General features: G+C 44.1%; 1 protein-coding gene across 6 annotated transcripts in view; it reads right to left on the bottom strand.

Annotated features, from left to right (window-relative positions):
- COL27A1 (collagen type XXVII alpha 1 chain) overlaps window positions 1-26,206 on the bottom strand; it is a 728,465-nt gene that overhangs the window by 327,474 nt on the left and 374,785 nt on the right. For all 6 annotated transcript variants that reach the window (XM_068248437.1, XM_068248438.1, XM_068248436.1 and 3 more), the window contains 2 exons: window positions 3,794-3,847; window positions 1,566-1,610 (listed from right to left, as the gene is read on the bottom strand). In XM_068248437.1, coding sequence (XP_068104538.1) covers window positions 1,566-1,610; window positions 3,794-3,847 — 99 coding nt within the window. The remainder of the gene's footprint in view (window positions 1-1,565; window positions 1,611-3,793; window positions 3,848-26,206) is intronic.

Here is a 26,206-nt window from a genome sequence, read left to right on the forward strand (position 1 = left end):
CAATTATGGCACGTGTTTTTTCACTGAACTGAGGAAGCAGGCAAGCACCTACAAAATGTGTTGTCAATTTTATGTGCTCAAATAAAATACCTTCTTTTTAATAGATTGGTCCAAATTCTTCAACACAGGTAGGATTACCTCTTTGTTTATAAGATCAATAGGTTTATTAGCCTATATTTTATGCATTGGGTACCTCCACCCATTTTAAGTGCAGGTAGCACAGGGAACTTTTACCATTACTAATGCCAGGGGAGCATGGCCTTCCGATTAGAGCCACACACATTACCACGTTAATGCGTGTGACTACAATGATTTGAGGGATGGTGCTCCCCTGGCATTAGTAACGGTAAAATCTTACCACTTCTTGGTGCATCAGGGTCCCATGTGACTGAGAATAAAGTCACCGGAGCTAATGATCAGTGAAGTGAAGACATTTATCAAATAAAAGTCTGAAAGGTCGAAATAGGGAAGCAGAAGGGTTCTAGGAGGTGGCTTCCTCAAGACACTGGGGAGGGAGGAAAATTTTCTCCTGGCACTCTATGCAATTCTACTATTTGGCATATTCTTCAACAAACTAGATCTATGAAACAAAACTGAAAAAAAACATGTCATACGGTTATCACTGTAGGTAACTTCTGATAAAGACATTTTTGGACTGTCGGTGGAACAACTGGAATAGCAGAGAAAGCTCATACAAATGCAGAAACCAGGTATAAATTCCATGTAGACAGCTCCCCCAGCAAAATATAAAGTCCTCACCCGGTAAGGCAACTACCCTAACCACACAGCTACTGTGCAGAATCTGGCAGAACGTGTTTGGTTTGCCCCCAGAATACATTTTTTTATGGCTTGGAAACTTGAAAGGGAGAATGTGATTGCGTACTACGGGTAGTACTGACAGTTCTTCCTTCAGCAGCCTCTGATTATGAGGTCAATTGACTTAATCAAATAAAAGCAGACCAAGATTCAATTACTGGTAATATTCTCAACGTCAATAGTGAGGGTGTAGAGGCTCCACTTCCATAGCCGACCAGGAAACTTGGCGCGCGTTGCTTTCATCTGTCACTGTGACATGTTCAGGTATCATATTCCACCAACTTTATAAGCCTCCGAGACTTATACAAGCACTGGGCCTATAAACAACATTTAACCTATCACAGTCTACCCGAAAACCGCTTCTGCAACCACTTCTGAGCTGGAACTGGGCCAGCACTCATCTACTCAGCCTTATCCTTAGAAAATAAAGAGGAAAAGACAGGAGAGCATTATACGGCTGCCTGCTTCCAGATGCAGGCGCGAGGCGATAGGCGAATTCATGCCTACGGCTTTTTCTCGGATAACAGGCTTCCCTAATTAAAATAGTTGGTATTTTATGATGGAAACAGAGCAATAAACACCTCTTTTGCTCTGAGTAAGGACAGGTCTTTATTGGGTTGGAGAAATTAAATGCATACACGTAGAGGTTAGCAAATTAATTAGTGTTTTTGTAAACTGTAGCACAGTGCCAGGGTCAGGCTAGACATACAGTAGAAAGGACAGACTGCTTATTTGGCCATTGTACTTACGATAAATCCAGGGACTCCGGGAGGACCTGGGGGCCCCAGTTCACCCTGAATATAAAGAGAAACCAGCTATAGTAAAAGAGGACGACAGCCGAGTATTTAGACAGCACATAGCAAATGATGAGATGCTAGAGTAGCCCAAAGGTATGTGCAGGTATACGCTATTAAAGTAATTTTAAAATGGATAAAATGCCAGTTTTAACATGGATCAGAACATTGGCTACAAGCGCTGAGGTCAGAGAAGGGCAGTCTATGGAGTAATTCCAATCTAAACAGAGGTTTGCAAAGATATTTTTTCCCCTCTGACGCTCTATTCTACCTCCCAAACCCCCTTCCTACTCCACTACACGGATCTCAACTTTAAGGGTCATGCAACTTCCCTCTTTCTCAGCCAACTGACTGACCCCATCTTAGGCTCAACACACACCATACAATCTTGGTTGTACAGATTTACCAAATCTATGTAGTATAAGGGCCAACAGATTGAAAATACCTTGAATGATTAATTGGATAAGCTCTTATACTACATGAAAGTGGTAAGATTGAACAACCAAGATTGTATGGTGTGTGTTGAGCTTTACACCAGCTAAGGATATAGGCTGTTCCAAGTCTGACTGCATCCCTTGTACATCTCCCATTGCAAAGAACAGAAGTGTGCTTAAAGTGTACCCAAGGCGATATGTGACGTGATGAGATAAACATGTATATGTACAGTAGAAAACATTCATAACCAGGTTGTTTAACTTTACTTTTTGTTGCCTGAAAGAGCTAATTTCTAGGCATCTAAATGACAGTGCCTGTCTTGTCGGTACCTTGTCGGGAATATAGTAATCTTCACTGATAAGCAAATTACAGACATAAAAGTTTTCCTGGCAGAATACAACCTCTGAGGGCAGGGGAGAGATAAGAAAATACATGAACTATTGACCTTTTTCTAACTCTGGGACACTTAATAGGCTGCCACTGATTAGAGGCAGTAAAACATTCAACCTACTTTGTAAATGTTTAAATATAAAAAAAAAAACATGGGACACTTAAGAGTCATTTTAGGAGTATAAATATAATTGTTTATCTCATCAGATTATTTTCACCTCGGGTTCACTTTAAGTTGCAGGTAGGGTCTGCCCCACCCACATACGCCAAGTTGCACAAAGGCCCTCACCACATTCCACATCTGACAATGCCACACTATTACCGTATCTATGCACTGAATGGGAAGCGGCAATTGTGGCAAGAACAACAATGCGCCTCCTGCAGTCTGGCACAGAGGAGAGGGGAAACAGTGTTTGCACTATGCAACCACAATGAATTGGACAAGAGGACCCACATGACATCACTGCTAGATCTTCGAGGGAGATTTATCAGGTTCTGGGATGCAGATACTGGGGGAAGAGGTGGTGGCCCAGAGGAGATGGCCAGGAATACAATATTCTTGATGGACAACTTTAATCAACAAAATAAACAGTAATCCCTTGTAGGCAACAGTCCTTTTTAAAAAAAAATCAATGTTGGAAAGTAAATTGTAAATATTACAAACTTTTCTTATCACTGGTTTTGGAAATACCAATCTTCTAATGCAATTAGGGCTGGTGCACACCAAGAGCGGTTCTGAGCATTTTTTAAAAGGCTTGGGGATAGAAGACTGCTTGGCTAATGTATTTCAATGGGATGGTGCACACCAGAGCCGCTCGTTTTCCCCCCAAACACAAACTCAGGTCCTGCAGCATTTTTGAGATTTCTGAGGCGTTTCTGCCTCAATGTTACAGTATAGGAAAGTGGAAAACCGCTCTGAAAAATGCTAGATCAGAACGGTTTTCCAGGTGTTTTTGTTACAGAAGCTGTTCAGTTACAGCTTTACTGTAACAATATATGACATCTGCTACACAAAAAAATCTCAAAAAAAACGCTAGACATGTTTAGAAAACCTCTCTAAACCTGCCTAGAATCACTCTGAAAAACAGCTTCAAAAACCGCTAGCGTTTGCGGATCCGCTAGAGGTTTTTCGTGTGCACTGGCCCTGTGTGTTGAAAAAAAAGGGGAAAAATACTGCGTGATATGCGATGTGTTTATCCAGATTTAACTGCCTCATTTGTTGACAGAGTTTTGTGGATCAGTAATATTTATATGTTAGTTTCCCCTCATGACGAAGAACATTCCTGATTTCTGCCTCCCATTTAATGGCCTCCTCACTTCATAACAATAGTTCTGGTGTTTTATTGTGATCTACTCACTGGGTTTCCATCAAGTCCTGGAGGACCCCTTTCTCCAAAATCACCAGGGAATCCCTAAAAGAAAAAAATACAGAAAACAGGAAAAACACACACAAAAACTGAGCAACTATTTTCAGTGCAAAACACAAATCCGCACAGAGAGATGTCTATACCAAGGCAACCTATTAATAGTCAATGGCAGAATGAGAACACTGAGTTCATCCGCATGACTTGGAAAAGCGGCACACGGCATCACTCTGCACACATAAAACAATATTAAAGTTGTTGAAGTGTTTAAAAAGAGATATTTGCAGCAGTTTAAGACTCCCAGATGTGATACTTCAAGACTTTGCATGTTATACTCTGTTCCAACCCCATTGGCTGATAGGGTAGCATGTGACTAGGACAGTACATAAGGTCTTATATAGCAGTGATATCATTTATGGAGTTGTGCCATGTAGATCTGCTAGTGTATCCTACACAAATTAACATCAAGGAACAGTCATGGGGAAGGATATTATTACTTTGATCAGAGTAACAGATTGCCCAGCAAGCTTAAAGTGAGCCAGGACTTCTAGGAGTGTGAAAGGGGGTAAAAGAGATCAAAAAGCCTCCTTACTAAAATGCTATTGAAACCAGAAGTTTGCCTTCTTAAAGGAATACTGTAGGGGGTCGGGGGGAAAAAGAGTTAAACTTACCCGGGGCTTCTAATGGTCCCCCGCAGACATCCTGCGCCCGAGCAGCCACTCGCCGATGCTCTGGTCCCCGCCTCAGTTTCACTTCTGGAATTTCCGACTTTAAAGTCTGAAAACCACTGCGGCTACGTGGCCGCACCCTCGCTCACGTCACCAGGAGTGTATTGCGCAGGCCCAGTGCAGTGTGTGCCTGTGCAGTACGCTCCTGGTGACGTCAGCGGGAGCGAGGACACGGCAACGCAGGCGCAGTGGTTTTCCGACTTTAAAGTCAGAAATTCCAAATGAGAACCGATGGCAGGAACAGGAGCATCATTGAGTGGCTGCGTGGGCACAGGACGTCTGCGGGGGACCATTAGAAGCCCCGGGTAAGTTCAACTCTTTTTCCCCCGACCCCCCTACAGTATTCCTTTAAAGGTTACCCGAGGTGAGAGTGATATGAAGGATGCCTTGTAAACAATGCCAGTTGCTTGGCAGTCCTGTTGATCTTCTGGCATATGTAGTGTTTGAGTCAAAACCCTGGAACAAGCATATGGCTAATGCAGTAAAAACTGAGTCAACTGAGTCAGAGTACCCTATTTGCATATGCTTGTTAAGGGACTATGGCTAAAATTAGTTAAGACACAGAATCAGGAGGGTTGCCAGGCAACTGGCATTGTTTAGAAAGGAAATTCATATGGCAGCCTCTATATGCATCTTACCTCGGGTTCCCTTTAAAGGACAACTGAAGCATGAGGGATATGGAGGCAGCCATTTTTATTTCTGTTTCAGCAATGCCAGTTGCCTGGCTATCCTGCTGGTCCTCTGCCTCTAATACTTTTAGCCAAAGACCCTGAGCAAGCATGCAGCAGATCAGGTGTTTCTGACATTATTGTCAGATCTGACTGCATTGACTGCTTGTTTCTGGTGTGATTCAGACACTACTGCAGCCAAAAAGATCAGCAGGGCTGCCAGTCAACTGGTATTGTTTAAAATGAAATAAATATGGCAGCCTCCATATACCTCTGACTTCAGCTGTCCTTTAAAACAGAAGGTATTTGAGATTTTTCAGGTTGGAGTGAGCTCTGAGGTATCCCACAATGCATCTCTGCTGAATATGCAAATCATCTCTTTGTTGTCCCTGATAGCTAAGCACACCTCCAGAACAGCTGGAATGCAGTGATGTGTCACTGCATTCCAGTGGATCTAGAGGTGTGTTTAGCTATCAGGGACAACAAGAGATGATTTGCATATTCAGCAGTGATGCATTGTGGGATACCTCAGAGCTCACTCCAACCTGAATAATCTCAAATACCTTCTGTTTTAAGAAAGCAAAGTTCTAATTTGATCAGGTGACTGATCAATACACATCTCTGTAAGAGCTGGGCACAGGTCTCTGCTTCACGTGTACGCAAACACATAACATTTATAACTGAAGATGTACACAGAATAGACCGATCATCTCTAGTTATATGCAAAAAAGTTATTGCTCGGGGGAACAAACCATAAATTCCTCCTGCCCATCCATAGTATATGTGACTTGGAGGGGGAGAGACAGAGACAGAGGAGGACGTAAAGAGACTTCTATAAATACAAGACATTCAGGTTATAGAGAACCGTTAAGGAATAGGGGGGTGCGCTGGCTGCTAGCATGGCTTATCAACCAGTATGGCTTATCAACAGTCAGAAAGGACTTTATAAGCTAGTCTACTCTTCGAGAAAGGTCGACTAGTGGCTATCTGGTGTATCCATAGTGATGAGGTTGCCTTAATATTCTACTTATTACTCTAATCAGAAACGGAGATGGCTGTAACAATCTTTAAAATATCTAATGCAAATGAGATATGTCATGTCAATGTAAGTAAAATGAAAAGTGAGGCGGATGGTCTGGTCATAAAACCATGTGATCAGTGTCTACGATCATTCCCAATGCACCATCAACATATCCTCACCACAATACACACACACACTCACAGACCACAGACACATACTCAAACACCACAAATACACAAACCACACACACACACACACACACGCACGCAAACACACACACACACACACACACACACACACACACACACACACACACACACACACACACACACACCACAGGCAATCACTCACACAAATTTATACTCATAAACCACACACATACACATCACACTACACACACACACACACACACACATACACCACACACCACATACATATACATGCACCTAATACAATATTTTCAATGTTGTAAGGTCAGATCAGGTCCGCTTTAAATGTTGCAGACAAAGTCAATGGTATAAAATATCGGAGCAGTGCTTTTCGGCGCTGCTAGATTTGGGCACAGCCGGCGCCACCATAGACTATAATGGGAATCACATCTACAGCGGCGCTCAGTGAGTAACGTTGGCGCCGTCAGAAGACGGAGCTGAAGTTGCTTAAAAAGCACAATAATTCGGCCTCCAGCCATCGCTGGAAGCCGAACTATTTCATTCCCCCACTATCCATAGCGGCCTGGAGGGAGAATAGTAATTAACACGGGCTGGACTTGTGCAGAAGCAGGATCAGCCATATACCGGCTGTATCCTGCGCCCAAGTCTACCGGCACCGATTTCAAATGTATGCATAAAATATAAGTAAAGTTTCTAAAATGATTTATACATCTCAATTTGTCGTAAATAATAAAGAGCAAAATCCTTTTTTCCATACTAATGTATACGTCTAAAATGCCATATTTTTAAAATGAGGGAAAACTTTAGCTGGGGTGTGTCCCCTTTGTAGTAGCACATAGGGTTACACTGCAGGACACTTCTTTTTCTATGAATTTCCTTGCTTAGCCTTCCTTAGCCCCACTGATCTATCAATCTTCCCAAGTAGGTGGAGAAGCACCACCTCAAAGCAAGAAGTTTTGAACTAGGATGATACCATTTTTGCCCAATTAAAAAGAAAAAGAGTAAGCTTTCAGCTATCTAGCCTTCTTATTAAATTAGCCAATAAATGGTACCATCCTGATAGCTAATATGGTACAATACTCATTTTCTCAAGGGATTGATGCAAACACAATCAGATCAGACCTCAGGTAAAGCTAGAGAGGCGTTCCTTTGATGTGCAACATTAAGAGGCTATGCAATCAGTAGTTACTGTCAGACGGTACAATACACACCTGGTGTACGAGAGTTTTTGGACAATTGCAGGATTCCCTGATGACAATTACATTTCTAAATAAGCTACCTCATTCCAGTCTGGCCATGTTGCAAAGTGCACCGTTCCATTTCTGTAAATGGAGTTCCATATTAACGTTAGAATTTCAGATATATACGCCTCTAAGTTAACCGTACTGTATTCTGCATACCACAGCACTATGCCGGCCAATGAATGGAGACCTTGGAAGAGTGAACCCCAGGAAGCATTCAGTCAGACCTCATCTCCCAAGCTGGCACAGGCAAGAAAAGTGCAGAATAGACTGATGGAAAAATGGGATCCAGCCAAACAGAGCTGCTTTTCCTGGCCCCTCACACTCTCTCCCCGAGTGTCTTGGAAAGCTGTGAGCTGGCTTGTAACACACATCCACGTGGGTCAAATGGAACACAGACAAAAGCCTCTTTGTTAAGAAGAGGGGTTCATTGCAAACGAGGTGTCTCTGAGCTGAGCAACAGCAGAGACCCCTCAAAAGCTGCAAAAGAATGTTTTTACAGTCATATTTGGATTACATATTCAGAGTATCTGTTCTGCACCATATCTAAGGCGGAGCATCAGCCAGAGGACTAGAAACATGACTGGAATACAAACACTGATCAGTCAAAATGTTAAAAACTACCTTCCTAATTTTGTGTAGGTCCTGCTTATGGTATGTTGCCAAAAGAGCACTGACCCATAGAGGTATGGGCTCCACAAGACCTCTGAAGGTGTCCTGTAGATGTACTTTAAGTGGAACTTTAACCCAGGATTGAACTTCATCCCAATCAGTAGCTGATACCACCTTTCCCACAAGAAATCTTTTCCTTTTCTCGAATAGATCATCAGGGAGGTCTATATGGCTGATATTTTGGGGAAACCCCTCCCAAAGTGTGATGTCATGACCATGTCCCTGACAGTTTCCTATCTGTGAAATGTGATGCACTGTGGGAAATAATGTCTGTTTCCAGCTGCCAAGCAAGCAGTTTCTCCCTTTGTGTATAGAACTCTCAGTAAATGAACATCCTGCAGAGATCACCTGGCAGTACTAAAGATGTCACAACCAGGGATACATTTCAGAACGTAAATCAGGGAGTGGAATGATTTTACAATGGGCAAACACTGACTAAATAATCTATAAATTGATTTTGTATAAAATAAGCAATTTTATTAATTATATTATTTTCATTAGAGTTCCTCTTTAACCACTTGCCGACCGCCTACTTCATATTGGCGGCGGCAAAGTGGCAGCCCCAGGACCACGTAACGCAGATTGGCGTCAGGTCCTGGGGCACTCTCTGGCCGGGGATCGCGCGCTGGGATGCGCGCGCATCCACCGGCAATAGGCTCCGCCCACCCGCGCCGTCAACCCGCCGGCCAATCGGAAGCGCCGGCGGGTTGTTAACCCGACGATCCCCGGATAGGAAGCGTATAATACGCTTTGTAATGTTTACAAAGTGTATTATACAGGCTGCCTCCTGCCCTGGTGGTCCCAGTGATCGAGGGACCACCAGGGCAGGCTGCAGCCACCCTAGTCTGCACCCAAACACACTGATCTGCCCCCCCCTGCCCCCTGATCGCCCACAGTACCCCTCAGACCCCCCCCTGCCCACCCCCCAGACCACCATTTGCACACAATCACCCCCCTAATCACCCATCAATCACTCCCTGTCACTATCTGTCAACGCTATTTTTTTTTTTAGTCCCTAAACTGCCCCCTGCTCCCTCCTGATCACCCCCCCACCCCTCAGATTCTCCCCAGACCCCCCCAGACCCTCCCCCCCCCCCCTGTGTACTGTATGCATCTATCCCCCCTGATCACCTGTCAATCACCCGTCAATCACCCATCAATCACCCGTCAATCACCCGTCAATCACCCCCTGTCACTGCCACCCATCAATCAGCCCCTAACCTGCCCCTTGCGGGCAATCTGATCACCCACCCACACCAATAGATCGCCCGCAGATCCGACATCAGATCACCTCCCAAATCCATCGTTTACATCTATTCTCTCCTCTAAACACCCACTAATTACCCATCATTTACCCATCAATCACCCCCTATCACCACCTGTCACTGTTACCCATCAGATTAGACCCTTGCGGGCACCCAATCGCCCGCCCACACGCTCAGATTGCCCTCAACCCCCCCCTTATCGATTCGCCAGTGCATTATTTACATCCGTTCTTCCCTGTAATAACCCACTGATCACCTGTCAATCACCCCCTGTCACTGCCACCCATCAATCACCCCCTGTCACTGCCACCCATCAATCAGCCCCTAACCTGCCCCTTGCGGGCAATCTGATCACCCACCCACACCAATAGATCGCCCGCAGATCCGACATCAGATCACCTCCCAAATCCATCGTTTACATCTATTCTCTCCTCTAAACACCCACTAATTACCCATCAATCACCCATCAATCACCCCCTATCACCACCTGTCACTGTTACCCATCAGATTAGACCCTTGCGGGCACCCAATCGCCCGCCCACACGCTCAGATTGCCCTCAACCCCCCCCCCTTATCGATTCGCCAGTGCATTATTTACATCCGTTCTTCCCTGTAATATCCCACTGATCACCTGTCAATCACCCCCTGTCACTGCCACCCATCAATCACCCCCTGTCACTGCCACCCATCAATCAGCCCCTAACCTGCCCCTTGCGGGCAATCTGATCACCCACCCACACCAATAGATCGCCCGCAGATCCGACATCAGATCACCTCCCAAATCCATCGTTTACATCTATTCTCTCCTCTAAACACCCACTAATTACCCATCAATCACCCATCAATCACCCCCTATCACCACCTGTCACTGTTACCCATCAGATTAGACCCTTGCGGGCACCCAATCGCCCGCCCACACGCTCAGATTGCCCTCAAACCCCCCCCTTATCGATTCGCCAGTGCATTATTTACATCCGTTCTTCCCTGTAATAACCCACTGATCACCTGTCAATCACCCCCTGTCACTGCCACCCATCAATCACCCCCTGTCACTGCCACCCATCAATCAGCCCCTAACCTGCCCCTTGCGGGCAATCTGATCACCCACCCACACCAATAGATCGCCCGCAGATCCGACATCAGATCACCTCCCAAGCGCAGTGTTTACATCTATTCTCTCCTCTAAACACCCACTAATTACCCATCAATCACCCCCTATTACCACCTGTCACTGTTACCCATCAGATTAGACCCTAATCTGCCCCTTGCGGGCACCCAATCACCCGCCCACACGCTCAGATTGCCCTCAGACCCCCCCCTTATCAATTCGCCAGTGCAATATTTACATCTGTTATTCCCTGTAATAACCCACTGATCACCTGTCAATCACCCATCAATCACCCCCTGTCACTGCCACCCATCAATCACCCCCTGTCACTGCCACCCATCAATCAGCCCCTAACCTGCCCCTTGCGGGCAATCTGATCACCCACCCACACCAATAGATCGCCCGCAGATCCGACATCAGATCACCTCCCAAGTGCAGTGTTTACATCTCTTCTCTCCTCTAAACACCCACTAATTACCCATCAATCACCCCCTATCACCACCTGTCACTGTTACCCATCAGATTAGACCCTAATCTGCCCCTTGCGGGCACCCAATCACCCGCCCACACCTCAGAACGCCCTCAGACCCCAGCCCTGATCACCTCGCTAGTGCATTGCTTGCATCTATTTTCCCCCTCTAATCACACCTTGAGACACCCATAAATCACCTCCTGTCACCCCCTAGCACACCTACCCATCAGATCAGGCCCTAATTTGCCCCGTGTGGGCTCCTGATCACTCGGCCAAACCCTCAGATCCCCCACAGACCCCCTTCCGATCACCTCCCCAGTGCATTGATTGCATCTATTTTCCCCTCTAACCGCCCCCTGAGACACCCATCAATCACCTCCTGTTACCCCCCTAGCACTCCTATCCATCAGATCAGGCCCAATACATCCTGTCATCTAAGAGGCCACCCTGCTTATGACTGTTTCCACAAAATTTGCCCCCTCATAGACCACCTGTCATCAAAATTTGCAGATGCTTATACCCCTGAACAGTCATTTTGAGAAATTTGGTTTCCAGACTACTCACAGTTTTGGGCCCGTAAAATGCCAGGGCAGTATAGGAACCCCACAAGTGACCCCATTTTAGAAAGAAGACACCCCAAGGTATTCTGTTAGGTGTATGATGAGTTCATAGAAGATTTTATTTTTTGTCAAAAGTTAGCCGAAATTGGATTTTTATTGTTTTTTTCACAAAGTGTCATTTTTCACTAACTTGTGACAAAAAATAAAATCTTCTATGAACTCACCATACCCCTAACGGAATACCTTGGGGTGTCTTTTTTCTAAAATGGGGTCACTTGTGGGGTTCCTATACTGCCCTGGCATTTTAGGGGCCCTAAACCGTGAGGAGTAGTCTAGAATCCAAATGCCTCAAAATGACCTGTGAATAGGACGTTAGGCCCCTTAGCGCACCTAGGTTGCAAAAAAGTGTCACACATGTGGTATCGCCGTACTCAGAAGAAGTAGTATAATGTGTTTTGAGGTGTATTTTTATACATACCCATGCTGGGTGGGAGAAATATCTCTGTAAATGGACAATTGTGTGTAAAAAAAATCAAATAATTGTCATTTACAGAGATATTTCTCCCACCTAGCATCTGTATGTGTAAAAATACACCCCAAAACACATTATACTACTTCTCCTGAATACGGCGGTACCACATGTGTGGCACTTTTTTGCACCCTAAGTGCGCTAAGGGGCCCAAAGTCCAATGAGTACCTTTAGGATTTCACAGGTCATTTTGCGACATTTGGTTTCAAGACTACTCCTCACGGTTTAGGGCCCCTAAAATGCCAGGGCAGTATAGGAACCCCACAAATGACCCCATTTTAGAAAGAAGATACCCCAAGGTATTCCGTTAGGAGTATGGTGAGTTCATAGAAGATTTTATTTTTGTCACAAGTTAGCAGAAAATGACACTTTGTGAAAAAAAACAATTAAAATCAATTTCCGCTAACTTGTGACAAAAAAAAAAAATCTTCTATGAACTCACCATCCTCCTAATGGAATACCTTGGGGTGTCTTCTTTCTAAAATGGGGTAATTTGTGGGATTCCTATACTGTCCTGGCATTTTAGGGGCCCTAAACCGTGAGGAGCAGTCTTGAAACGAGATTTCTCAAAATGACCTGTGAAATCCTAAAGGTACTCATTGGACTTTGGGCCCCTTAGCGCAGTTAGGGTGCAAAAAAGTGCCACACATGTGGTATCGCCGTACTCAGGAGAAGTAGTATAATGTGTTTTGGGGTGTATTTTTCCACATACCCATGCTGAGTGGGAGAAATATCTCTATAAATTGACAATTGTGTGTAAAAAAAATAAAACAATTGTCATTTACGGAGATATTTCTCCCACCCAGCATGGGTATGTGTAAAAATACACCCCAAAACACATTATACTACTTCTCCTGAGTACGGCAATACCACATGTGTGGCACTTTTTTGCAGCCTAACTGCGCTAAGGGGCCCAAAGTCCAATGAGCATCTTTAGGCTTTACAGGGGTGCTTACAATTAGGCACCCCCCAAAATGCCAGGACAGTGAACACACCCCACAAATGACCCCATTTTGGAAAGTAGACACTTCAAGGTATTTAGAGAGTAGCATAGTGAGTCCGTGGCAGATTTCATTTTTTTTGTCGCAAGTTAGAAGAAATGGAAACTTTTTTTTTTGTTTTTTTTTGTTACAAAGTGTCATTTTCCGCTAACTTGTGACAAAAAATAAAATCTTCTATGAACTCACCATGCCTCTCACTGAATACTTTGGGATGTCTTCTTTCCAAAATGGGGTCATTTGGGGGGGATTTGTACTATCCTGCAATTTTAGCCCCTCATGAAACCTGACAGGGGCGCAGAAAAGTCAGAGATGCTTGAAAATGGGAAAATTCACTTTTGGCACCATAGTTTGTAAACGCTATAACTTTTACCCAATCCAATAAATATACACTGAATGGTTTTTTTTTATATCAAAGACATGTAGCAGAATAACTTTCGCGCTCAAATGTATAGGAAATTTTACTTTATTTGAAAAATGTCAGCACAGAAAGTTAAAAAAGTCATTTTTTTGACAAAATTCATGTCTTTTTTGATGAATATAATAAAAAGTAAAACTCGCAGCAGCAATCAAATAGCACCGAAAGAAAGCTGTATTAGTGACAAGAAAAGGAGGTAAAATTCATTTAGGTGGTGGGTTGTATGACTGAGCAATAAACCGTGAAAGCTGCAGTGGTCCGAATGGAAAAAAAGGCTCTGGTCCTTAAGGGGTTTTATGACTGCAGTCCTTAAGTGGTTAAGTTGTGTATTTCGCAGTGTGGGTATTTCTTGGTTGGACTTGCTATCCAACACATCCCACAGACACTCGATCAGACTGAGATCTGGGGAATGTAGAGGCCAAAGAAAAACAGGATTCATTCAATCATACTAACTTCTTCCATTGCCCCACAAGTCAGTTCTGAGGTTCATGTGCTGGTTGCAGGCACTTTTAGTGGTGGACAGATCAGTATGGGCATCCTGACTGAACTTCAATTCCAGGCACAGTACACTGCTACGTGTTTGTGCTACAGTATTTCCTCTGTGGAATCAGATCAGACAAGCTTACCTTGAAACCCCACATGGACTAGTGAGCTTTAGGCATCCATAACATTGTTGGGGTTCACCAGCTGTCCTTCTTTGGACCACTTTTGGTAGGTACTAACCACTGCTTAGTACCCAACCAAAAGTGATCCAAAGCAGAACAGCCGGTAAACCCAAGAAAAGTAAAGTCATGTCATCTGCTCCAATAAACGATCTACAAATAGATGTAGAAAAAATGAAGGATTCAACAGATTTCATCCTCCTGGGATCGAAGATATCTGCAGATGGTGACTGCAGCCATGAGATTAATGGTGGTTACACACAATGCTATTTCCCATTTGACTGATTAAAAAAATAAATGTAATGTATTTTTATTTTAATTTTTGGCCACAAGATGGTGCTACACACTATCCTGGGCTACCAGGAAGTGTGTTCGATCTCTTTTTTTTAACTCTCCTTTTTACTTTTATTATTATGAACCAACAGGCACTTTGATTGTCTCAGGGAACACATGTTCCTTCCCATTCACCAATCTCCGAAGTGTAGGTCCCGGTGCAGGGAACGAGCGGCGGAAGTGCTCGCACACCCGCCACTGATTGACTGGACGTAACGGGACAGCATGTTAGGTAGACTCAAACTGGATGTAGAGAAAAGTCCAGTTTGAATTAACAAGTTAAAGCTATGGTCTTCCCAGTAATAACATATGGCTGTGAAAGTTGGTCATGCATAGAAAAATTTATGCTTTTGAATTGTGGGTTTAGAGAAAGATACTGAGAGTTCCCTGGACTCCCCGAAGATCAAACCAGTCAATACTTTAAGAAATAAGGTCAGAGTGTTCACTCACATCACACGCAAATTGCAAACGCAGCAAGAATGATCCTGCCGGCGATCAGCAAAGAGCTAAAAAGCTCCCCAGAAGAACCTCAGTGTGAACTAGCCCTACTCTAATAACAGTGCAACTTGCCTATTGGGATTGGCCTCCTGTAAGTGGGTCCTCTAGAACTCACATGAGGTGAAACTGCTTCAAGTAGCTATATAGAATATGATTGCTGGTCAACAACTCTCAGGGGAGCAACTATTGGACAGGTTAAAAATTTGCTCCAATTTTACCACCTGGAGATAAGAAAATATAAATTAAACACAAATGATTGGTACCTATAAATAAACGGTAATGCTGTCCAGCCATGATGCTGGTCTGCTTCTCGGTGACTGGGTGCAGATCATGTTAGAATGGTATCCTGATCACTATGCTTTGGGATCATGGTCTCTGGTGTTGGAATTGTATAGATGGTCTCTTTAGCTAAAGTTGACCTCTGGAGGCAACGGCCACATGGGCAAGTGTGCCATTCAAGTGCTAATTGATGCTAGCGACCCAAAAAATGGCTTCAACATCCCTTGGTGAGTACTGCCATTTATTTATCGTACCATAGACCATATGTATGTGCCCCTGCCTTTTTTGTATTGATACATCATTTGTGTAAATACCCAGGACAAATCACATATAGCTTTCCCCTAGGCCAGGGGTTATTACACTACTGTTTTACAAAATAAGTTAGATAAGTTAGGCCAAGAGCACCTGTTGCATGCTCACCATTCCCCTGCCCTCTCTCTCTCTCTAGTTTGCACATTGGACTATGTCCAGATAAACCGATTGTCCCAGAAGCTAAATAAGTCAGAGCTTTGCAGACACTGGAAAACTGAGGTCTACTTTTATAGCTTCTCAAGAGCAATGGCATCAACTTTAATGCAGGTACTTACTTCACTACAAGGTGTATCAGTGTTTGATCAGGCTGTGTGACATTACGGGTTCCTTTTAACTAAACCCAGATTTCAAGTGACAAAATAACTAATATCAGCCAGCAGTAAGACTCCTTTCATAAAATATGTGTAATTATAATTTGGAACATCAGTGGCTGTATTGTAGGAAATAACATGTGGGAGGAGACGCCCAAGAATATAAAATACTTGAAAACACTAAAAAGGAGAGAAGGCGGTTGGCCTACCTCTCCTGAAGAATGAGCCAGTCATAGATCGGCTAAAAAAAAGGATTTTTATTGCGCAGTTATGACTACGCGTTTCGCAGGTTGGTCCTGCTTCCTCAGGTCGGTAAAAAGACATGACAGATGGCTTCTGTGAATAAGACATGAGAGCCCCTCCCCGCCTCTAGCCTGCATTGTAGGAAGTTGTTGTAGGAATGATTTGGGATTGTCTTTAGTGTGATGAACAGAACATTTTCTAGGTGTTACATGGTTAACTTATGTTACACTAACAAGACTCATTATTTACTTGAACCATGATGACCTCTCTGGCTGAGTAAAAGTACTCTGTCAGCCGATATCTGGCAGAGTTCACAAGAAGTTGTTAACTAGATTCCCACATGCATCCAAATCCAAAATATAGCTCTAACAGGAATTGTTATTTTAACATGAAATCCAGCTGATGTCACTTCATATCCCAATTACCTCATTTCTAGTTGTAGTTCCGATGAAAACGACAACTTGCAACAACCCCCGCACTTCAGACTATTTAATGGAAATGGTTGCCAATTATTGCTATGGTAACAGATCAGCCACTCACAGCAAGTCATTTTGGTTGCAATTTTCCTAGAAATTAACAGCAAGTTTTTATCATCCGTCGTTGGATAATAAATCTGCCAAGAATGGGTATTGACTAATGTTTAGGGGATAACGCAAAATGCCCATGAGTAATAGAAATATACTATTTTAGAAAACAAAAAAGCTGTTTGCATTGTAAATTTGGCAGGAAAGCAAATATGTGAATTACTTTAAGGCTGGTTTCACAGTGGGACATTAAAGTCCCACGTTACAGCAGCCAGTAACGCAGCCTAACTCACAGCACTGTAAAATAAATCAATCTGTTCACAGTGCACACGTTGTGTTACATAGTAACGCAGCACGTTTAAACAAAGTGCTGCATGCTGTACGTTATACTTGGCTAAGCAGCGTTAGACTGCTTGCACATGCTCAGTAATGTCGGAGGAGGAGGTCTCCCCTCCTCCTCCGCCGCCAGCCACATGGCTAATTAATATTCACTGCACTGTGGTGACTCCTGGTGAGACTCCTAGGGCTTGATTCACAAAGCGGTGATAACTCAGTTATCACGCCTAAAAGACTTTAGGCGTGATAAGCGGTGCAAAGCTGAGTTATCACCGATTTGTGCTGCTCTTCGCGCGAAGCTCCCGCGCGCAAAGTTTTGCGCGCGTAGCGCACCGCGCTGCGCGCGCAAAGTCCCATAGGGCTCAATGGACGCTGCGCGCGAAGCACGGCACACTGCGCGCGCAGCGCAGTGCGCTACGCGCGCAAGACTTTGCGCGCGGGAGATCGCGCAAGTTTCTTCTTATCACTCCTAAACTGAGTTTAGGCGTGATAAAGGGCTTTTCACAGGCGTGCAAACACTTTGCACCGCTTTGTGAATCAAGCCCCTAGTGTTGTCCGGATCATGAACAAATCGTTCATTTGATCCGGATCTTTTTTGTGAGTCGAATCATCCGGATCATCACAATGAAAGATTCGGTTCACAGTGGATGTCTGTCTGGAAGAAACCGGAACATACAGAATGTACAGTGCAGGGAAAGTCCTGTCCTGCTAGTCATTTCACCCAGTCTGCTTCCCTAGTAAAATGATTCAAATGATTTGATTCAAAGATCCGGATCTTTTCAATGATCCGATTCAAATGATCCGAATCCTTAAAAAGTTCCGGACTTCCTATCACTAACCTGGAGCGGCTGCTTTGAGAGCTGCATAACGCGGCTCAATATGACGTCCAACTTCAACACCACCATGCGTTGCATAAGGGGCACGTTATGCGACCATAACGTCCCCTAAAACGCAACGTCTTGGTGGGAAAGTAGCCTAAAGCTAGCTGTAAGGCTAAAAAATAGGCTACACATCCATTCTCTTTGACATACAATCTAAAAGATGTAAAGTTCAATAAATCCTTCTACTGCAAACAAAGAAGATTACAACTGCAAACTTTGTAGATGGTTCAGGTCTCATTGTTGGGCATGATGTATTAATAACATCTTGTGACCCATTACATTCAATAGAGACTGGAGGCTGCACAGGGATGATCACCGAATATTGCTATGATGTTTAATCACAAAGAAAACATTGGGGTTGATTCACTAAGCAGCACAGCTTCATGACAAAAGTGAGTGGAAATAATTCTCAGTGCACCCTATGCAGTCATAGCGTGCGCTGCTAAATTACGCTCTCCTCTGACAGTTTAACAAGCGCTCCAATGAACCCGCCCAGAGCACCGGCAGGTCCAGTGGCTTCAAAGAATGACATTCTTGCACTTTGATTGGCCCAGTAGGCTGACTGTCAAGTGACAGGCAGACTATTGGGCCAATCAGATTGCAGGAATATTGTTTTCTAAAGCCACAAGCCACTCGACCCGCTGGGGCTCCGGGCAGGTTCAGTGCAGCGCTCGCTAAACTATCAGCGGAGAGCGTAATTTAGCAGCGCACCCTATGACTGCACAGCGCGCTCTGAGAATTATTACCACTCGCTGTTGTCATTAAGTGAATCAGCGAATCAACCCCATTGTCCATTATTAGGAGGAGTTTTGTCTCAATGCCCGGCAATCTACTTATGTTTAAAGTGTACTAAAAACTTACATTGCTTACTTGCCTTTTTTTGGCTAATCAGTAGGGCAGGGGGCATAGCTACAAATCAGGAATTCTCCAAGGAAAACCTTGATAGGCCTTTCAAAGTTTACACCCACTTCCTCTTCCTCCCTTGGTGACCTTCACGGCCTAGGGCGCATCTACCAGTAAGTAGTCCTATAACAAGTGATGTCCCATGTCCTTTTCACAACAGTGCTGTCACCATGACACTCCTCCCCCATAGTAAGTGCAGAATATTTGCTCTGATATTTATAAGTATCACTAAATATCTAGGGGGAGAAAAATCTTACTCTTCCAGTTAACAAGATTTTGCACTTAAAAGGTAGTAGAATACAGGAACAGTGCATTCTATGAGAGTTGTCTTTTGGAACATTAGAGTTACAATTATTCTCTCACTCTTGAGTGGTTTCCTGAGAGGTTCATTTCTACCTCCTCTTTTTAAACTGCTGAAACTTAAACTGTGAGCTTAACTAGATTATACAACCTTATTTTAACTTCTTTGTATATAACTAAAAGGACGGTTATCATGAAACAGAGTATGTCCAGCATAAACGTTTTTAGCAGGCATATGAAGAGTAATGTTAACGCGTTTTTTTTTTTTTTTAAATAAACAAAAAGGCTTTAAAGTGAACCCGAGGTAACAAGGGATATGTTGGCCGACATGTTTATTTCCTTTTAAACTTAGGTTAGAAGAGAGTAAGCTGGCACTTGCATATTCCAATCATATAAAATAGAGCGTGCGCAGAAGCCTCTGAAGACGCTCAAGGAGCGAAACGTTCGTTAGGCAGCACCGCTGCCCCCCACCTCACCCCACAACCATCAGAGCCAGGGTAGGCAAGAAAATCAATGCTATTTATCCATGCAGCTTTTTAATGTTATTAGCCGAATTAAATAAAGCTATTTTATATGATTGGAATATGCAAGTGCCAGCTTACTCTCTTCTAACCTAAGTCTAATTGCTACCCGTTTTCTGTTTGAGCTTGAGCATGCATCATCTAACGCTAAACTACCCTGCTTGCTACCTCTGCATGTTTGCAACTAACAACGCTTCAACGCCATTAATACTGCGGTGCCTGTTCTGTCCTTCTACTTTATACATTATTTCCTTTTAATAATACACATTGTCTGGCTGTCCTGCTGATCCTCTGCCTCTAATACTTAAAGCGAATGGATACCGATAAAAAAAAAAAAGTCAGATACTCACCTAAGGAGAGGGAAGGCTCGGTCCTAATGAGCCTTCCCTCTCCTCTCCCGGTGCCCGGTGGATCCTCCGTTCAAATCCCCCGCCGCGGGGGACTTCGGAAGTCTTCGGGAGCCCGAGTGCTCCCGAAGACGGGCCGCTCCATACTGCGCACGCGCGAGTGCGTCATAGTGGGCACTCGCGCATGCGCAGTATAGAGCGCCCGTCTTCGGGAGCCCGAGTGCTCCCGAAGACTTCCGAAGCGGCAGTATTTGACCAAACTGGTCGAATACTGCAACGGGGGATCGTGAGCGGGACCGGGCACCGGGAGAGGGAAGTCTCATTAGGACCAAGCCTTCCCTCTCCTTAGGTGAGTATCTGACTTTTCTTTTTTTTAATCGGTACACATTGGCTTTAAAGCCATAGGCTTCAATTCACTAAGCAGTTTAGACTAGTCTACTGATGGTTTGGTGTAATGTTTTAGACCTGGTCTAAACATTCAGTAACTAGGTCGGTAAAGCAGGGGAAATGATCAAACAATGTCATTCACAAAGGCAAACAAGGAGTAACCACGCCCACTTTTTCTGACAGAGATTAGACCAGCTGATTTCTGTCAGTAAAGTAATTCTGTGAGGTAATTTAGATATGAAGATGGAACCTTTTGAATTAATTATGCAAGATTTTAATTGTATCCAGAGGAGTGCTCATCAGAGGAGAAGGATGTCAGTCATAGCTACTAGTTTGTGAACTGCATCGTTTGATCATTTCCTCTGCTTTACCCACCTAATTACAAAATGGTTTAGACCAGGTCTAAAAACAGGTCTAAAACATTTGGTAATTATTAGTGAATTACCTTTTGATGCAATTGATTTACACCAAACCATCAGTAGACTAGTCTAAACTGCTTAGTGAATTGAGGCCAAAGGCCTTGAACAAGCATGCAGATCAGATGTCTATGACAAATCTGACAAGATTAGCTGCATGCTTGTTTCAGGTGTATGACTTAGACCCTACTGACCAGAAAGATCAGCAGGACTGCCAGGCAACTGGTATTGTTTAAAAGGAAATAAATATGGCAGCTTCCATAGGTCTGACACCTTGGGTTGCTTTTAAAATTAAAATACATCGCTCGTACTACCTTCCCATTTTCTGTGTAACAGGCTGCACTGATGCTGTAAAGGAGAATCTGCAGCTTGCCGCACAGCTGCTTTATCCACATCTCCCCCAGCGTTCCTCCCTGTAGTGGGTGCTGAAGCTGTGTTCAGGGACACTATGGAGCTCCTGTTATGCGGACGTCATCTGGTGCCGATGGCCTGTTGAGGGGACCTGTGTGTCCCCTCTCTACAGGCATTGCTGGGGCAGCTGCTGAGTGAGAGACAGTGGTGTGTGCATTCACGTTAACATTACTCCGTATGAGCCTGCTAAAAATAATGGTGCTGGACATGCTGTGTTTCATGATAGTGGTTCTTAACCTTCCTGGCGGTAAGCCCGAACTGAGTTCGGGCTATGCCGCCGGAAGGCACCGCTCAGGCCCCGCTGGGCCGATTTGCATAATTTTTTTTTTGCTGCACGCAGCTAGCACTTTGCTAGCTGCGTGCAGTGCCCGATCGCCGCCGCTACCCGCCGATCCGCCGCAATTCCTCTCGCCGCGGCCGCCCCCCCCCCAGACCCCGTGCGCTGCCTGGCCAATCAGTGCCAGGCAGCGCTATGGGGCAGATCGGAGTCCCCTCTGACGTCACGACGTCGATGACGTCGGTGACGTCATCCCGCCCGTCGCCATGGCGACGGGGGAAGCCCTCCAGGAGATCCCGTTCTTTGAACGGGATCTCCGGATCTCCGATCGCCGGCGGCGATCGGAGGGGCTGGGGGGATGCCGCTGAGCAGCGGCTATCATGTAGCGAGACTTTGTCTCGCTACATGAAAAAAAAAAAAAAAAATTAAAAAAAAAAGATTTGCTGCCCCCTGGCGATTTTTTTGCAAACCGCCAGGAGGGTTAAAAGAGGAACCTTAAACAAGGATTGAACTTCTGTGTGGCCGATACTGAGGTGAGACCCCCTCCTACAGTATGATGTCATGACCATGGTCCTGACAATTTGCTGTCTGTGGATCTCGTTGCATTGTGGGAAATAACAGCTTTTTCCACCTTTCAAGCAAGCAAATATCTCCCTCTGTGCATAGAACTCTCAGTGACCATTTCCAGTACAGGTCACCCGGCAGAACTTAAGCTGTCACCATCAGTGATACATTTCAGAATGTAAATCAGGGAGAGGAAAGATTTTACAACGGGTGAACACTGACTAAGTAATCTATAAATGAATATTGTAAAAAAAATAAGCAATGTTATTCATTATGTTATTTTCACTGAAGTTCCTCTTTAAACTGAAGAGTAACCAAGCAGGTCAGGGTGACTCAAATCACTAGGAATGTATAGAGGGATAAAAGACAGAAAAGCCCTCCTACTAATAAGCAATGCTTGGTGAAATTTGTCTTCTTAAAACAGAAGGAAACATGCAAAAATTGAGCTATAAGTGAACATTTATGGTTACCCACAATGCACCACTACTGAATTTGCAAATTATCTCTTTTCTCCCCTGTAAGCCAGGCAAGCATCCAGAACCGCTGGTGTATAGCAAGCCTAAAGCTTTAAATATTACACAGTCACACCAACCCCACATGTAGACAGCCTGTTTCGGACTTTTGGTCCTCATCAGTACAGGACAGGGATTGATAAGGCTGTATGGGATAGGGCTTGGACCAGTACAACAGAGTAACCAAGCAGCTCGGGGTGACCCAAACCACTAGGAATGTATAGGGGAATAAAAAAGACTTAAAACAGCATAAAGTGAAATACCAGAACAGTATTCTTTTCCTGTCCTAGCTAACAAAAAAAATGAAATGTGAGTTCTCTGGTAACGTCATTAAAAAGTTAATTTGTAATAGCAATCGGTAACAAAATAGCTTACTTAGCACTAAAATAGATTATATCATTTTCCAATTAAAATGTGAGTCTACCTTTAAATACAGCTATGAAAGGGTGACTATCTCTGGAAAGGCAGGTTTTGAGCCCCATGGGCAGCACATGCCTTATACTCCTGCCCAGCTTGCTTATGTACACAAGATGAGCGCTATGTATGAAGAAACATCTGATTCTGCTTAAACTCTCTCTTTTTCTTTCTAGGCTGGAAGAATAGCTAATCTGGCAGATCTCAGGAGAGCCGCTGCCAATACAATCAAGATCCAGAAATAGGCCTGCGTTTTCCCGCTGGCTCGGAGGTAAATGATTACCCAGCCAGCCTTCCAGTCTTGTACGTGAAGCGCAAGCGACACGCCAGCTGGCTGCAGCCAGGTGAACATTTATTGTGTAAGGATAAAACATTTTCTTTACGTTGTGTTTATAAAAGATGAAAGCATGAATGATTCAATTCCCTAACGTGGTGTCGTTTCACTGACTCCATCAACCCATATCCTGCTCTTAATAGATTCCGGCTCTTCAGACAGGATCGCTCAGACAGGGCAAGTCACTGGCGACCACAAACATGAACTCTGTTGTGGTCTGGCAACAGAGGAAACTATACATCTCACTGTTTACCGAATGCAGACCAGCATGCGGTAACCCCAAAGCCTCTACATCGGACTTAAAGGGACAGTACCACTTATGTAAAGAGAACCTGTCGCTATCAGACATTTCTAACAATCTGAATCCTTACTCTGAAACTAATACATCAGTGTCATAACATCATGGGCAGGTTAAATAGCTTGTCAACATGAGGTTGAAAGCCCCAATAAGGCTGTCCAATGTGTTGGCTTTAGCTTAGCTCTGGTAGGAGATGCTCTTTCCTGCTGGATCAGTAAATTTGGGTGCAGATTGCGCCTGATAATTTTGATGCAGCCATAGTGCAGTAGAAATTGCCGCATGGTAGCACCGGGAATGTAATTTGGGTGTTGCTATAGAATGGCCAAACTCTGCTGCTGTCAGTTTAGAAGCAGAAATAAAGTTCAACAAGAAAATAGCTCAAAGTATTGCAAAATACACTCACCACATAGGGGGACACATGCAGGTGACATGGGAACAGCCAATCATTACACTGACCACATGGGGGGGGGGGGAGGAACAGGAACAGCCAATGGCTTTTCCTATGTAAAATTAATATGATAATAATGCCTCAGCTTTCCATTTACATTATTATGAAGATGCTTATCATAAAAGTGGTGGCTGGCATGTCTACAGCAGTGATTGCAGCCAGTTGATGGACTGCTCTCTGCTCTTCCCTGCTGTGCTGACTCAATAGCTTGGAACTGGAGTACAGGGGGTGAAAAGGGATAATTTGCATATTCAGTAGTGGTGCATTGTGGGTAACCACAAATGTTTACTTATAGATGAATTATTGCCAATTTCTTTCTGTTTTAAGAAGGCAAATTTCACCAAGCATTGCTTATTAGTAGGAAGGCTTTACGGTCTCTTTGATCCGCCTAGATATTTCTGGTGGTTTCGGTCACCCCGAGCTGCTTGGTTACTCTGTTGAACTGAAGTGTAGCCACTGTTCATTAATACTTCCGTGTAAGGGTCGTTTCAGATTCAATTCTAGTTTAAGTAAGACCACCCCTGATATCATTTGCTCCTCCATCCAGTGATTCACCAAGTTAGATCATATTTCTGCAACCATTCTGTGTGTCAGAAGGTTTCTCATTGACCAGTACTGGGAAATATTCTGCCTCAAGTGTAGAAAGTGCCCACCCGATGCTGTTCTCACTGGTGCCCAAGCTGTGGAAAGAAGTGCCTACAATCTGGTAGCCTTGGATCGATTGATGTCATCATATGTGTGTATGGACACCCCCTGAAATGTGCACATGGGAAAAAGGCACCAGGAATCTTGGGCAATACTGCCAATATTCTACTAATGCCTTACCAAACCTACCTCTCACACTGACCCTCCCCCTACTTATCCATAACACTAACCATCCCCCAAGCTATTCCTCAAAAGCCACATTTCGCTTCTCCAGGCTATTGGTCCTCTTAGGAGTTCCACACCGGGCACAAATATCCCCCAATGGGCCTGTTTTGCAGTTCTGATAAAGGCCTACCTGTTTGCAGCTTAGACGTTTTGATTACCCCTTGGAGGCACTGGAGTAGGGGTTTCTACACTCCAAATTATTGATCTGGCTGCTCCTTTGCTTTCGCTGCCTTTGCTATGATGGGATATGACCCAGGTGGAGGTTAAACAAAAAAACTTTACCCACTTAACAAAATCCATGTCATATTTTCAGGATCACAGATGCTCTTCAATAATATTCAGCTTTTGAGAACTCAGTAAATTTGGTCCATAGTGCACCTGCCTTCTAAAGACCTGCTGTACACTAATGATTTGGGCCAGGTATGAAGATAAAAAGGGGTAATGCAGCAGATCTGTGATTCCCTCTGTGCGTTTTTAGTCACTGATGAAGCTTTTTAAAGGGTTTGGGATGTTACAGTTAAAGCAAAAAAACAAAACAGCTTTGCCATTTCCCTGCTTAGATGGAAAGATAGAAGTGGCCGTCTAGCCTCTTGCATTGCCAGCAGACTCTTCAGCATCTGCCGGGGTTCCACAAATTTAGGAATGAAGTCACGAAAAAGCAGGAGAACAGCTTGTTTATCACAAGAGTAAGAGTCTGGCCAGGCCTGCAATCCTGGGCTGTCCAGTGGTGAGGACCAGACTAACATAGTGGACTACAGCTGCTGAGCTGACAGGCCCTCCTCTGCACAGCTCCTACTGGGGCTACAAAGTGACTCATCAAATTCTCATAAGTCTGCGTAATAACTCATATCTGATACATCAAGCTATAAGTTTCACAACAACAAAATGGCGTCACTACCGTTGCAACATGGGACTGTTACCCTTACAAACCAGGATATACGGCTTATGTACTGAAATATTGGAAATCTAATTGCTAGAAGAAGAAAAAACCTCTAGTCTATGTTCTTTATTCACAGGTCCATCCTCACTTATGGGGGAACATTGCAGCTTAACATAAAATGACTTAAAGTGGACCCAAATTAAAAATACAAGATTTCAAGAAATAAAATCTATTTTCTAAATTAAAATAATAAATAGCAGCCTTTTTTCAGCTGCATGATGACAAATATAAAATAT

The sequence above is a fragment of the Hyperolius riggenbachi genome, chromosome 8 (assembly GCF_040937935.1).
Source record: "Hyperolius riggenbachi isolate aHypRig1 chromosome 8, aHypRig1.pri, whole genome shotgun sequence".
In the NCBI taxonomy this organism is placed as follows: Eukaryota; Metazoa; Chordata; class Amphibia; order Anura; family Hyperoliidae; genus Hyperolius; species Hyperolius riggenbachi.